General features: G+C 45.2%; 2 protein-coding genes across 10 annotated transcripts in view; one reads left to right on the top strand and one right to left on the bottom strand.

The window, feature by feature from the left end:
• The window catches only part of HMG20A (high mobility group 20A), a 265,307-nt gene extending 259,279 nt beyond the window's left edge, over window positions 1-6,028 (bottom strand). For 3 of the 8 annotated variants that reach the window (XM_086959286.1, XM_086959291.1, XM_086959285.1), the window contains exon 1: window positions 5,780-5,906. The gene's annotated coding sequence lies outside the window, so the exon portion shown is untranslated. Of the gene's footprint in view, window positions 1-5,775 lie in introns of all 8 variants that reach the window. The other 5 variants (XM_086959289.1, XM_086959287.1, XM_086959292.1 and 2 more) reach the window with 4 other exon arrangements.
• Window positions 5,952-9,885, top strand: LOC147729009 (uncharacterized). 2 transcript variants are annotated; one of them, XM_086959294.1, is made up of 3 exons: window positions 5,952-6,047; window positions 8,352-8,550; window positions 9,326-9,885. In XM_086959294.1, exons 2-3 carry the CDS (start codon window positions 8,361-8,363, stop codon window positions 9,751-9,753), a joined length of 618 nt encoding a protein of 205 aa, XP_086815420.1. In that variant the 5' UTR covers window positions 5,952-6,047; window positions 8,352-8,360; the 3' UTR covers window positions 9,754-9,885. The 2 variants fall into 2 exon arrangements, with proteins under 2 accessions (XP_086815420.1, XP_086815421.1); XM_086959295.1 differs by having other exon boundaries at window positions 5,954-6,047; window positions 8,349-8,550.
• Window positions 9,886-15,149: the final 5,264 nt, after the last annotated feature.

Below are 15,149 nucleotides of genomic sequence, written 5' to 3'. Positions count from 1 at the left end.
CTTTGTATACTGGTTGTAAGCATATCTTCATGACACAGAACTGATAACTGGACATAGGCACACCATCCTACTTTGGAGAAGTAAATATGTTTAATTAATTCATCCAGGATTCATTTATAATTAAGCGACAAATACCACATCAATCAATGCACATTAAATTAATATGTAGAACTGCTCAGTAATTAACTTTTCCATACTGATATTTGAATAGGACAACGCATGAGCTCTGTAGCTCACAAGTTCAATATCTGTATGACCAGGATAAACACTTGAATGAAAGAATCTTTTATAAAGCTCACAGATAAAACTGAAGTCCTGGTTTTTGGCGCTCAAGACTCTATTTGGACAAATAGTTGGTGAGCTGTAGAATTGGGGGAAAGCAGCTAAAAACCTCAGGGTCCTTTTTGATACTTCTTTGACTTTTGAAGAACAGGTTAATCATACTACAAGGACATGCTTTCATTTAATCAGGACATCGGAAAAATTGACCTTCTATCCTGATCGAAATGTGTCACTCAGTGGTCACTGCTTTAATTTCATCCAGGTTAGATTATTGCAATACCCTCTATCTGAACATTAATGATTCTCTACTAAATACAATACAAGTGGTGCATAATGTGGCTGCTCGCCTCATCCTTAACACACCTAAACGTGCCTCTGTGAGAGAGGGTATTCGTTCGTTAAATTGGCTCCCTGCCAGAAAACGGGTTGTGCTTAAAGCTTTATGCCTGGTCTTTCTAGCCCTTTATCGTGAAGTTTCCAAATATCTCTCTGCACTGATTAATTGGTATGTTCCTCACAGGTTGCTAATAACCTCTTCAGACAAGAAAGTAATCATTCCTAGGTTTCACAAGGTCAGATGGGACGGCCATTTCTTTTCAAGGGCGGCGGCAAGGATATGGAACACCTTACCTGCCCACACTGTTAAGCTTAATGATTTTGGTCTATTTAAAAGTAAAAATCGATGAAAACATGTTTTGTTTTTCCTTCCTAAATTGTGTTACTGGTCTGTATTATTGAGACCTGCTTGGCTACACGCTTAAGATACTCTTGAGTTTTGTGCGCTTTACAAATGTTCTTTTCACTTCATTTCATGAGAGTACTTCCCCAAAAACACATAATTTCCAAAATGATGGGAAAACATCATTTTGTTTTCAATGTATTTGTATAGAAGAGTTTGGAACTTAACATCTGCCTGTCCATGCACTACCTCTCAGCGGGCTAAAAATCAGGGCCAGCCCATTACCAATCCTAGTTTGATGGGAGCAAGAGAGCAGCCAGTGCCCCCCCACCCCCCTTGCCTACTCCATTAAGAAGAGGATACAGAGCCATACTAGGTTCCATTGAATTGGGAATGCAGAACCAGTGTGCAGACCCTTTCCCAACCTTGTTGAGCGTTAGGTGCAATAAAACAGCAGCAGGGCTGGAATGGAACCTGAAGTCCTCTGGATAATAAAAAAGTATCCCAAAAGATCCCTATCACCTCCGGATTCCCCAGGGTTCCATACTATCACCTAACATAATCCTCTACGTGGAGCTGCTTAGTGCTCTGCTCCCCGATAACAGCATCAAGATACACCAATATACCAATGATAGACAAATGTACTTGAAACTCTCCTCTGCTTCTAATACCCAACTCCTCAACACCGCATGTACATATTCCAGTCCTGGTAGCACCTACCTGAATCTCAACCCAATAAAGACAGAACTTGTGTTATTTGACATGAATAACAAACATGAGACAATACAAACCTGGCTCAATGACTTGAACCTTGATGGCTTCAAAATCCAACTTTCATCAACCGCAGTGTTACCTGGATTTACCCTGAACACCAACCTCACCCTCAACTAATATATTGCCAAAACAAAGAGGGTATGGTAGTAGCTCTCTCTTCTAAAGAAATTGAAAGTATCTTCCAGAAAGTTACTTTAAAACAGCTACTCCACACTAGCACCCTTAAGGAAATCCGACAAGCTGCAGAACATCTCATTCAGGGCCTGAAGAAATATTTTCACATCACCTCCATCCCGGTGGAACTCCGTTGGCTCAACTTGCCAGCCCACACCATTTTCCAAATTAACTACACCATTTACAAAGCTATAATCACCAGCACCCCACTTATCTTGCAGACAAGCTCACTATCTTTGGTGGTTATCCGAAAGACTACTATCCATGTTGCCCAAGAATGAGGCCAGCTTCCACGAAGTCACAGACTGTGAAAGCTCATACATAATGCAGATTTAAGGGAGTATGTCAGGCACAATATCAAGTCCAACATTAATCCTGTATACATATCACTATAGCGAGGCCAGCACTGCACAGCATGTAAAGCAACGTAACAAGGCAGATTTCCACATTGACGCACCAAATAATGCATTATAACATGGTGAGATACTTTCTATAACCCGTTATGAAGGGCCCCACTGCAAGTCCAAAGCAGACCAAATAAAAACAAGGCATTACTGGACTAAATGAGAAACTGTACTCAATGGGCCAATGTGGATACAGTCCAGGCGGTTGTACCAGTATAGCAAACACAAGATGATGAACGGAGTGCTAAAACTTGTCAAACACTCACCCCAGTCAAGAGATGTGGGTTTAACCCATAGTTCTTTTGCTTACTATGCCACCCCAGTTTGAACACAGCCATATGCAAACCAGTCTTGACCTTGCTTCTCATGGGAACAGTCTAGCCCGAACAGCCAGGCCAGGTTCTCCCTGATCCGAAAAACAAGCTTCCTGGGACCGGTTTAGGGGTATCACCCCACATCTGCCAGGCTAGCTTGAATCCAGTGGCACATCCAGCTAGGCACCCAAGTCTGGGCCTACCCTTACCACTTAAGGATTATAGCAAAACAAAAAAAGGATGGACGGAATTTTGAACATTGTCAAACATTCACCCCCAGTCACAGATCTGGGTTAAATACATACCAGTATAAACAGCACCACAGTCTGATTTATAAAGGTCAATACATAGGTAGGTATCCACATTACCATGGTATCAATGTATGCTGAGCAGGGCAGTCGGGTCAATTCCACGTCTACTCGACATACACAGCACCACACTACTGAAAGGTGTGATCTTGGGCAATACACGTTCTTGACCCGTGTATTAGCACTCAACTGCCAAGATGGGGAAAACTTAGAAACTGCAGCACTCTCTTCAGTTTTCCATAAAAATGTTTGTAAATAAACCAGTACAACCCAGGTCAAACAGGATTACTTTAGAAGCCATCCCAGAGTCATTGGAGGATCATCAAACTACCTTAGAAGTCATTTACACGTCATCAGTCAACATCAAGCTCTTGAAATCATCAGCAAGCTGCAGAAGCTCAGCCTGATGATTTGAGGATGACTTGAAAATAAGTATCTGATGACTTTAGTAGGTGTCATTATTCCTGATGATCTAAGGATGACTTGTAAAAGACTCTCCGATAACTTTACAAGATGACATTGTTCCTGATGACTTTGGGGTTATTTGAAAATAAGCATCTGAATACTTCAAAGGTACTATTGTGTTTTCAATAAGATGTTTTTGCGTCTGGTGATTTTAACAGGAATTGCTTGTCTATTTAACCCCTTCGCTGCGGCGGCAATTTTGCCGCAGCGCTAGGGGGGAGGGGGCCCGAGCGGAGCTCGCATGCTCGTGATGGAGCCGCTCCGTCACGAGCCGCGGTTGCGCTGTGCTCATGACGGAGCGGTTCCGTCATGGCCCCGCCCGCTTAATAGAACGCGCCGCGCAGGCGCGAAATCAGCGCAGCGCAGGCGCGGTGGCAGGGCCATGACAGAACCGCTCCGTCATGAGCACAGCGTAACAGCGGCTCATGACGGCTTTTGATTATTGTACGTGTCATTGTACCAACGTTGTATCCAACATACCTGGAAGATTTATTGTATTGTCATTATTTTCATCTTTATCCTTCAATAAAAAAGATTTGAATTAAAAAAAAAAAAAAGAGCACGTCCACCACTTTGGTTTCAGTTTTCCAGAAAAATGCAAACTGTTGGATAATTGCACAATGAATTGCAGATAAACGTCTGACCTCCTGCAGCTGGGAGCCCCAAAACCCAAACACACCCTGAACCCCCAAATTAAACCTTGCACCCCAAAACCCAAACACACCCTGAACCCCAATATTAACCCTTGCACCCCAAAACCCAAACACACCCTAAACCCTAAAATTAACCTTTGCACCCCAAAACCCAAACACACCCTGAACCCCCAAATTAACCCTTGCACCCCAAAACCCAAACACACCCCGAACCCCCAAATTAACCCTTGCACCCCAAAACCCAGACACACCCTGAACCCCAATATTAACCCTTGCACCCCAAAACCCAAACACACCATAAACCCTAAAATTAACCCTGGCACCCCAAAACCAAAACACACCCTGAACCCCAATATTAACCCTTGCACCCCAAAACCCAAACTCACCCTAAACCCTAAAATTAACCCTGGCACCCCAAAACCCAAACACACCCTGAACCCCCAAATGTACCCTTGCATGCCAAAACCCAAACACACCCTAAACCCTAAAATTAACCCTGGCACCCCAAAACCCAAACACACCCTAAAATTAACCCTGGCACCCCAAAACCCAAACACACTCTTAACCCCCAAATTTACCCTTGCACCCCAAACACACCCTAAACCCTAAAATTAACTATGGCACCCCAAAACCCAAACACACCCTGAACCCCCAAATTAACCCTTGCACCCCAAAACCCAAGCACACCCTGAACCCCCAAACTAACCCTTGCACCCAAAACCCAAACACACCCTAAACCCTAAAATTAACCCTGGCACCCCAAAACCCAGACAACCCTGAACCCACAAATTAACCCTTGCACCCCAAAACCCAAAACACCCTAAACCCTAAAATTAACCCTGGCACCCCAAAACCCAAACACACCCTGAACCCCCAAATTAACCCTTGCACCCCAAAACCCAAACACACCATGATCCCCAATATAAAATTAACCCTGGCACCCCAAAACCCAAACACACCCTGAACCCCCAAATTAACCCTTGCACCCCAAACCCGCCCTAAAATTAACCCTGGCACCCCAAAACCCAAACACAACCTGAACCCCCAAACCCACCCTAAACCCTAAAATTAACCCTGGCACCCCAAAACCCAAACACACCCTGAACCCCCAAATTAACCCTTGTACACCAAACACTAACACACCCTAAACCCTAATATTAACCCTTGTACCCTAAAACCCAAACACACCCTAAACCCTAAAATTAACCCTCGCAGCCCAAACCCAAACATGCTCTAAACCCTTAAATTACACCTGGCCCCCAATACACAAACCCACCCTCAACCCTAAAATGACCATGTACGCCCTAAAATCCGAAAGCCCTACAAACCCCCAAACTGTTTATGAATGCGGAATGCCGGGATGCGCAGCTGTGATTGCAAATGATACTTTCTGTACCCCCAGGCTGCACTTCATTCAGAGTATTTCCATAAACACATAGGGGCAGATTTACAAGCCCCTTGAGGCACTTTTGCGTCACTTTTAACATGGAGAAAGTGACGCAAAAGTGGTGCACGGTTCTTGTAAATCTGCCTCATAGTTTAGTGGAATCCAATTGTTAGACTCATTAAACAACTGCGGACAGACCTTCTCATGGCCCGAGGAATAGGTCTTGCAAAGGAAAACAAGCTTTGTCGTCATTGTGACTGCCGAATTCACTCCATCACAATACTAAAATACATTTTTAAAAAGCACAGCTGCCTCGAACACAATGCCAAAATCACCTACTGAAAACCAATAGTCTGCCGGCTGGCTGGGACTCGAACCGCCGATCCTCAATGGACAGCAACTCTCTCACCTTTGCATATATCTGAAGCCAGAGGATTCCTCTTGCAAAAGCCTACGCACATCCGGGAGCGCCGGAAGTCACGTCATTGTTCTGCGGCAAGATCGAAGACCGCCGCCGTGAGTGCAATGGAAAAGGGACAGATGGATTGGCATCGGTCTCTTTATTTTTCCAACTCCACTTCTTTCATCGATTCCAGCGTCTACTCAGGTAAGTGCTGCAGCTGCTACCAGGGGATAGATGTTAGTCCATCGGGGCAAGCTCCACGCTATATCTGCACGCGCCCATCCTGGGTCAGAGCCCCCATGCATAGCGCTGCCTTTCTTAAAAAAGAGCAGCATCGATACTCCGCTCTCGGTCCCAGCTGCTCAATTTCCGTCCCAGACCAGCTTCCTCATTTTTCGGAAAGCACGAGTTTTCATTAAGGGGCCAAATTCAGACGCAGCTCCCTGCATGTGTGTGCTTCGTACGTGTTATAATGAATGCCTGTGTTGCAATGTGTGTTTGATGTTTGTCTGTATCAGCCTGCCTGCTTGTTTAATATGCACCTTTTTGCGTTTGAGCATGTGTATGTGTGACGTAGTGCGTGCCTGTGTAAGTTGTGGAAAATTGCAAAAAGCCTAAACAATGTGTTTTACATCAAGTTCTTCGCCGTAAGGAAAAATAAATCACTGCCCGTGTATTGTAGGTTCCATGTTGGTTCCAAGTGCACCTGCGTGTATTCTAGATTCTCGACCAAATGGAACAGTTTTCGATCTACTGAAAAGTTGTTAATCAAAGAAGGCTAAACGCATTTATCTATGTGAATACTGTATATTGTTGAGCATTACTTGTGTCCTTGCAACTTGTATTGAGCTTTCAATACTAAATGAATGTGTGCTCTATTGTTGAATCCTGGTCACGTTCCCCAAGTTGTGTAGTGTGCAGAGCAGCACATCTTCTAAAACACTAGCAGTTTTCATGGATGTGTTTCAAAGCATAAGGATAAATGCTTCAAATAACTTAGCCGCTGTAATGCTGGTTCCTTATTTTGTTGTCTATTTGTGTAATTGAAAGGGCTGGTTGCCTGTGGCGATTGAGGTTTACCCCCTATTTAGGAAACGTAGTCAGACGCATTCCAACATCTTGCAATATCTACTTTCGCAAAACTGGCTATCATTCTGGTTTCGTTCCATGTGCGTGCAATGTTTTTAACTCGTTTGTATATATTATTGAGACAGGGCCAATTACGTATTCCCTGTTTGCGCTAATTTACGTTGACCGCTAAGATCTCTGTAAAAATGAAGCCGGTCTTGTTACATCTGCCACTATCGATCCCAGCCATATATTATCCAGTTACAACCTGACCTACTGCTAAAGTATTGAGGCAGAGGGATCGAGTCCTAAGATAAATCGCATTAATATTTCCTATTAATTCCAGCCCATTTGGTTTCAATCATGGCCAAGCGGCACTCGGCCCCAGGAGCCTGCGTGTCCTGGTGACTGTGTTTACACAGCGGCTGAGACGCGGTAAATCCTCTACCTGCCTTAATGGAGGATTATGTATTATCTCGGGCGGGGGTCTCGACGGGAGCTGCGCAGGCAGCATTTCCAACCAAGCATCCTGGCCCAATGTTTTTCTCTCTCTCATTCTCTCTACTTTTCTCTCCTTCTCTCTCGCCTTCTCTCTCTCGCTTCTAGCATTCAACTGCCTCGGATCATGTGTTAAATATTTATACGGTGAAAGCACGCACAAGTTGCAGTAACGCGTGCCTTCTCCATTGATTGAGATGTTATAAGAGGTTTCCCCATGCCCTCTTCTCGTTTGAACTGCGGGTACTGCATGTGTCAACGAGGTATGGGATCCCTTTGTTAAATTGCATCTCTTACCAAACTTCCAAACACCTCTGGCAAAACACTTATAAGGTCCCACAGGGGAGACCTATTGGCTATGCCAATGCTTTTGCTTTATGTATTTGCCATTGTAATGTCTTTTTGTTTCATTTATAAAGCCATTACATATTGCACAGTTAACGTACTACTAGCAAAGCTAATACCTTTAGCTTAATAAAAGGTGAAACCTATTCCATTTTTAACGCTTGTCCTTTCATGTTGGTGTGCCGGTGGGCAGAGGGTAGCAGGCATCTGACTCCCTATGCATCTGTGGGGATAGGTTACTTTCCCATCACAAACCCCGTGTGAAAGTTCACTTATTGATAGTTCTTCTATTTCTCTCACAATGCCTCTACTTTGCTATTACTATTTGCCCTGAGCAGCAAGACCTAAGCATACACTCTGGCTCTCCAAAAATAAAGTTGATTATTAGGTAATTTCCTCAATGGCCTTCAGTGCATGCCCAAACACTTCTTTGTAGTCCAACATCTAGGCATATTAGATAGAAATTGCACCAAGTCAGTGTACTTTTTGGGTTGCTTTTCTCCAATTAAATCTGTTAATCAGTTTGATATGCTTTGTATTTTACCTCCTGAAACTTAAACCACACACAAACTAATTCCTGATTTTTATATCTAGCAGGACATAATCATGGTTTCATTCAACGTCCTGTTTTTCACTTGCGATCATTCTGTGTGTGTTCGAAAAGATGGCGACTTCCTGCTTTTGGACAATCCCGGGGAAGTTCTTTGTAAATGGCTGGTCGAAAATCTAGATGAAGCTGGTCGGCCAATCACCGAAGAGAGAGATTTTAAAGCTATGATTCTGTTCCAATCATCTGGTAAGCACAATAAGTAAACCTTTATAATAAGTTTGCAACTGCAGGATGACGGCACAAATTACCAACCTGTTTCAGTAAAAACCTACATTTGTGATTAATTAATCCAATAATGGACAGTAAAAATGAACATGCATGTCCCCACATATGCCTTGGATTGCTCTCCAGAAACAAATGTAACACTTATGAAAAGGACTGAAACGTTTAGCTTGTGGCACTACTATAAGGCAGCCGTTTTTGGATAAACTATTTTATTTAGGCAACTTTTTTCAGGAGGTTCAAGTTCAGGCTTACAATGTGTACTGTCTATTAACCACATCGCTGCGGCGGCTATTCCGCCGCAGCGCTAAGTGGGCAAGGCGGCCGCTCGGCGGCCGCACGCTGATGCCGGAACCGCTCCGTCATCAGCCGCGGTTGGGCTGTGCTCATGACGGAGCTGTTCCGTCATGGCCCCACCCGCTCAATAGAACGCGCCGCGCAAGCTCGAAATCAGCGCCGCGCAGGCGCGGCGGCAGGGCCATGACGGAGCCGCTCTGTCATCACCACAGCGCCACCGCAGCTGATGACGGAGCGGTTCCGTCATCAGCATAGAAAGGGTTAAGGAAAACTTACTTACTTGGTTATGGATAGATTGTACATTTGTCCTTTATTATCAATACCTCTTTATTTAAATATTATGGCTAGAGCGTGAATATATATTGCAAGTGGTCAATGTGTTTTTATCTGTTTTGAAGTTTATATGTAAATATATATATTTTTTCTCTTGCTTTTTTTTTAGTGAAGAAACAGTGTCTAATGATTCAGGATATTTTTCAAGAGCTAATTGCAAGCTATTCTGCCACAACAGAGGGTCTAAAACAGGTGTTACTTCAAAGGGCACCGGAGGAAAAGCAGATGTTATTGGACTGTGGCAATTGGGGAAGCGCTGGTAGACTTAAGAGGGGGTTACGCGAACTACAAGAGGAAGAAATTGCAGAGAAAAGATGCAAGGACAAAAAAGCCAAGCAGAGTGGACTGGATTATATAAGAGTTGGTAACAAAGCTCATGCTGAAAGCACAACTTCTAAGCCTGGTGATGCAAGTTCGCGGATGAGTTTGCAGAAACTTGAAAACCTGGCCCTTTTAGCAGGGATGGCTAGTGTCCATCAAAAATCCACAACTAAAAATGACGCATCAGAACGTGAAAATTTTGGTGTCCCCGCTTAAATCCAAATATCAAGGACAAAACATGCCTCCCTTTCACCACGTCATCCTAGAGCATGGGTACTCATAGTACAGCCCGCGGGCCAGGGGCGGCCCGGCAAGCCTTCCCTGGTGGCCCGCGGACCTTGCAGACATCCTACCAATGTATTTTTTTTCTTTTAAAGATTGTCTGCTGCAGCGCAACTCTGAGAGTCTCTGCTGCTCTGTGGGAGTCAGGTTCGGGCGATTCTCACTTAGCCAGAGTGGAGCTGCAGGGGCCTAAGATGAGGTGGAATACAACAAAGCCTCATTAGCATTCAAATGGCCTTTAACGACCTGTGAAGTGCTTGGGTGCGGCTGTGTGTGTCAGGAAGCTGTCTCACCCGGGGCTGACACACAGGCAGGGTGAGGTGACAGAGGGAGGTCGAGGGACATAGACAGAGGGAGGAATGGAAAGAGGGGAGAGGGAAAGGGAGGGAGAGGGACACAGAGAAAGGGAGACAGGGAGGGCGGCGACAGAGGACGATGGAGGGCGTGAGGGCGACGGGGGGTGTGAGGGCGACGGAGGGCGTGAGGGCGACGGAGGGCGTGAGGGCGACGGAGGGCGTGAGGGCGACGGAGGGCGTGAGGGCGACGGAGGGAGTGAGGGCGACGGAGGGAGTGTAGGCGGGGAGAGAGACAGAGGGAGGGAGTGAGAGAGGGAGTGAGAGAGGAAGTGAGGGAGGGAGTGAGAGAGGGATCAAGGGAGAGAGGCAGCGAGAGATGGAGCGAGGGATGGAGAGAAGGAAGGAGGGAGCGAGGGAGGGAAAGAAAGAGGAAGAGAGGGAGGGAGATAGATGTGTGTATGCCAGGTGTAGTGGCGCAGTCGAAGAACGCATCCGCTGCAGGGACCTGTGATGAACCTCATGGTCATAGGTTTTTTTTGTTGATCTAGCCCCGCCCCCTCCCCCACTGACCCCGCCCCCACCGGTGCGGCCCTCTGAAACAAACCACACTGTAAATTTGGCCCCCGAGAGAAAGTACCCATGTCCTAGAGTAATCAACACTCAAAATATAATGGGGCCATTCTGATGTAATCAATAGCCATCCTGAACATAGGATCATCCAGGAATAATCCACACTCATCCAGAAATTGTCATGGGATCATTCCAGAGTAATCCACTTCCATCCTGGAGCTGTTATAGGATCATCCTGGAATAATTGTCAGAACCCATCCTGGAGTAATTCTCACTCATCCTGAAGTTGTCAATTAGTATTTGTGGAGTTATAAAAGGTAATCACTCCCTGCCAGTAGAAGTCATTAGAAATCGTACTGTAGTTTTTGTGATGAGTCTACGTTCGTCATCACATTTACATTTTTCGTCCTACAGGCATACTTCAGGATGGCCTGGGATGACTTCCCCAGATAATAGCAGGAATAGCCTGACTGTATTCATCAGATGAGTCCAGAATGACTCCAGGATGATCTTTCTTTTCGACATGGGAAGGCTACTGTCTAAGGTAATGGTTGTTGACATGCTAAGAACAGTTTAGTGCAATATCAGTACGTTTTCTCTAATCAACGATATATCCCTCCAAAAGACCAATAAACATAGTCCTTTTTCTCACTTTGTTTTCTCATCTACATAATACATGCACGCGTTTATTGTGAAGCGTTCCCTCTCTTCCCCTAATTTACTAGTCTTTGCAGCATAGTCAGAGCTACTCACATATCAACCTCCGGTCTAGCTATTCTTTAATTAGAGTATCTGCGGTGGTAGCAATTACGGTGACATCAGTCTGCTACTTACACGGACCGCCGACAAATTCAGCTTTACATCAGTCTCCTCTTCTGATCGTTTGACGAACATTTGTCTGTAATGTTAGCACTTCCGGGTCGCATTCCAACCAATCCCACGATTGAACGTATTTTGGGAGTCGTCTGGAAGTGGTCGGTAACTGCTAGGCTTGTAAAGTAATCTAGGATTCGCGAGCTAGGAACACCCCACCAATCGTAGTGAGACAATCGGAATTCCGAAGTGTTGATTGGCTGTGAAGTGTGCGTGTGCATTTTGTTGTCGTTATACAGGCAACGGGTGGTAATAAACGTGTCAGCCGCGAGTTGGTTTTAGTTGTTCCTCTGCTCGAGATAAGCTGTCCTTTCAAGGATAGCTTGTTTCGAGCGGGTAAGGCAAGGATAGGCTGCTGCTGTTTTGGAATGAGGGGACTCAGTGGAGGGAGAGGAAGCATAGTGGAGTAGCCCTGCAGGATTTGCAAGTACGCGGTGGTAGGATGTAATGGGGCGTTTATGACAGTCTTAGAAGTCAATTTGGGCTTTTTTGTGAGTGTCAGAACTTGCGTGACTTCCATTCGTGATGAGCCGGTACTCAGTAGAGTATCGGGTTATAGTTTAAGGAACACCTTTTAAACCTAGGGAGACCGCATATCGTATTTTGTACAGACTCTAGTATCGTGATACTGTGCCCTTGAAGGCTAAAAGTGCCCATACCTTTACCGTTGTGAATCAGGATAGGAGGCTCAGATTATGCCTGAATCTCATTAGCAGCCGGTAATAAAGCATTCCTTAAACAAAATTGCTCCATTTTCTGTGAGACTGTTGTGCCTAACCACATATTTTAAAATTCTAAAACCTATATTTGGGCACTACGCTGTGCTTTCTCATAGCTGCCAAGGTTTCAGATTGATATGTGGGGGAAAATTGCCGAACTCACTGGGTGTTGCCGTGCTCCTACCTGTGGACCCAGACTGTTGCGGGAACTCCCGGGGCCGTCGATCCAGCCTGCCTCCCGCCACTGCACTCCATGCCACCTCGAGTGCCGCCGCAGAGCGGAGAGCAGGACTGGTGGACCAGGGGACTACTATTCCCAGCACCCTCAGCGGCCGAAAGCCGCGCACCGCAATTTCGCGCCAGGAGGCGCATAAACAGCAGTGCTACTCCCCTCATTGCGGGAGCGCCGGGCAAAGGGCGGGCCCTCTGTGGCCTGAGGAGACTGGACTGGGTCAGGGATTTTACATCTTTTCTATCCGGATATTAACTGTTTATTACTTACGTGAGACTTTATTTTTTTCATATCTCGTTATTTCTCGTGAGTGAGTAGTGTTTCTTAGACGATTGTACATATTGTTTCATAGCTACACAAGATGTCTAAGCCCAAAAATGATAAGCCTGCCACAGGCCCCGGCACCATTGATAATTATATGGTGAAGAACGTAAGCCAGATTAATAATGAACGGCGCGCATCTCTAGGGAAGGGGGCTCCGGCACCGGGTTTGCCTGAGTTGTCTCGGCAAGGGGTGGTCACAGAGGCTGAGGCAAATAGGAGTGACGTAGTTAGAGAATATTTGTTGACGCCCACTACGGTGAGTGTTGAGGTACACTTGGATCAACACGCCCTGTCAAGTGAGGAATCAGGAGAAGTTCCGCTTGCTTCTAGGCCGATGCGAACCTGCAGGAAAGCACAGCAAAAATGGGGAGGTGGAAACATAGTAACAAGAGAAGCGAACTGGAACGGTCAGATACTAATGGCCCAGTCATAAACCCCTTTGTGTTTACCGGAAATAATGAAAGTGGTCTTAATATAAATGCTGAGCAGTTTGCATCTCTTATTAAAAATTTAGAGGTAAAATTAGAAGCAAAATTAGAGGAGATGATTAAACCGCTGACTATTCAGATAGACACCCTGGCTACGGAGGTGGCTAGGCTTGACAGCCTGGTGTCTACACACTTGGCTGCAGCCACCAGTGTAAGGGCTGAGGCTGGGGGAGGAGGGCAGGAGGTGACAAGTGCTAAAGTTCATCAGAACACTCGTAATACTGCTGCAGTAGCTACTACTGTGAATGAGGTACTAAGTACACCAGTCATTCCAGTAATACCTGCTCTGTTGACACAACCCAACTCGGCACCGAGGAGCGGACTAGATTCTAGGACCCCAAGGAGTAATCGCTATTTAAACTTACCACCCGACTGTGCACCGTTTGTAGCGGTTGTGACTAATGTTCCACCTTGCGGTACCCATCCTGCCTCACCGCATGGTGAATCTCACGCTTCACTGAAAAACAAAACAGTCGCTTGGCTCAATAAAAACTGTGGTTTCCCTATTTCATATTCAGATCAGATAATGGTAGTAAGGAGGGTGAATTACGTAGGCCCGTCCAAAAAATTGTTGTACATTTTAAACATCCCCAACATGTGGCAACTGTCCTCTTAAGAGCATCTTCATTAATATATAATGAGAACAGTATATGTGTGCGTCCACTGGGGTACTTTTACGCCCATTTGTGCAAACCCCCCCTCAACAAAGGATAACTAGGCGGGTGTTTGAACCTCAGACCCCGGTCATGGACACACAATTTTTTTATAACATTGTTAATCCATGTGGAACTGGAAACGTAGCCAAAATTCAGAATAGGATTACTAGTGCTGGATGCTACCGTCACGGGTTTAATGTCAATACAAAGAATAGGTATGATGCGCTATCTGACCTTGAGATGTGTGACTGACGTGAGGTACCTATGGGTCAGGGCACTGCGGTTTTAGGTGAACTAGCATCCGTTGAGAACTCACAGGACATAGCACCTGGATGTAATGTTGTCTCGTGGAATAGTGCGGGTATGGCTGCTAAGATGGCTGATGAAAACTGGGTTAACTATATTAAGCAATTCAAGGTCATCTACCTACAAGAAACTTGGTCGGTAGAGTGTGATCTCTTCTTAGAAGGGTACAAGGCCTTCTATGTGCCAGCTATACCATCAATAAGAGGTAGACCAAAGGGGGGACTTGTGATTTTTGTTTCTATTCTAGTCCCTTGCAAAATTCGTACAATTGAATCACAGCATTCTGGAGTGATGGGCTTCATTTTAAATGGAGAAAACTGTTTGGCTGGTTTGGTGAATTTTTATAATGCCATTAATGTTAGTACTGCGTCTAATCAAATATCTGTACTGAATGCTTTTATTACCACTTCTATGAAGGATTTTAGTCATAATCTCATGATCATGGGTGACTTTTTAATGTGCATCAGTGTGGTGATCCTTTGAAGAAATGCTTAACAGACTTACGGTGTGAGCGCTTGGATGATTTACATATGGAACATACAGTGGATGGGGAACTTTGTAATAACTTAATGAACAACTTGGACCTCTCACTGGCAATGACGCTTAGGGACCCCTTAAAATGCTTTGATACTCCTACTTTAAAAGGGCATGGAAGGGGCACTTTTATTGATCATATGTTATTCTCATTGACGATGCAGACATTTGTGGACTCGTTTAACATTGTTCAAAGTGAATTCAGTGATCATAACCCTCTAATAATTCGCCTGAAGGGACCTTGGATTAACAAGGAAAAACAGAACTGTAGCTCAGGTAGGCTATGTACAACAGATGGGAGGCGGCGACTTAAATGGTCAATGGTTACCCCA

This window comes from Lissotriton vulgaris, chromosome 2_2, assembly GCF_964263255.1.
Source record: "Lissotriton vulgaris chromosome 2_2, aLisVul1.2, whole genome shotgun sequence".
Taxonomy (NCBI): Eukaryota; Metazoa; Chordata; class Amphibia; order Caudata; family Salamandridae; genus Lissotriton; species Lissotriton vulgaris.
The sequence above is the reverse complement of the archived record's forward strand: the minus strand, read 5'-3'. Positions and strand labels throughout refer to the sequence as shown.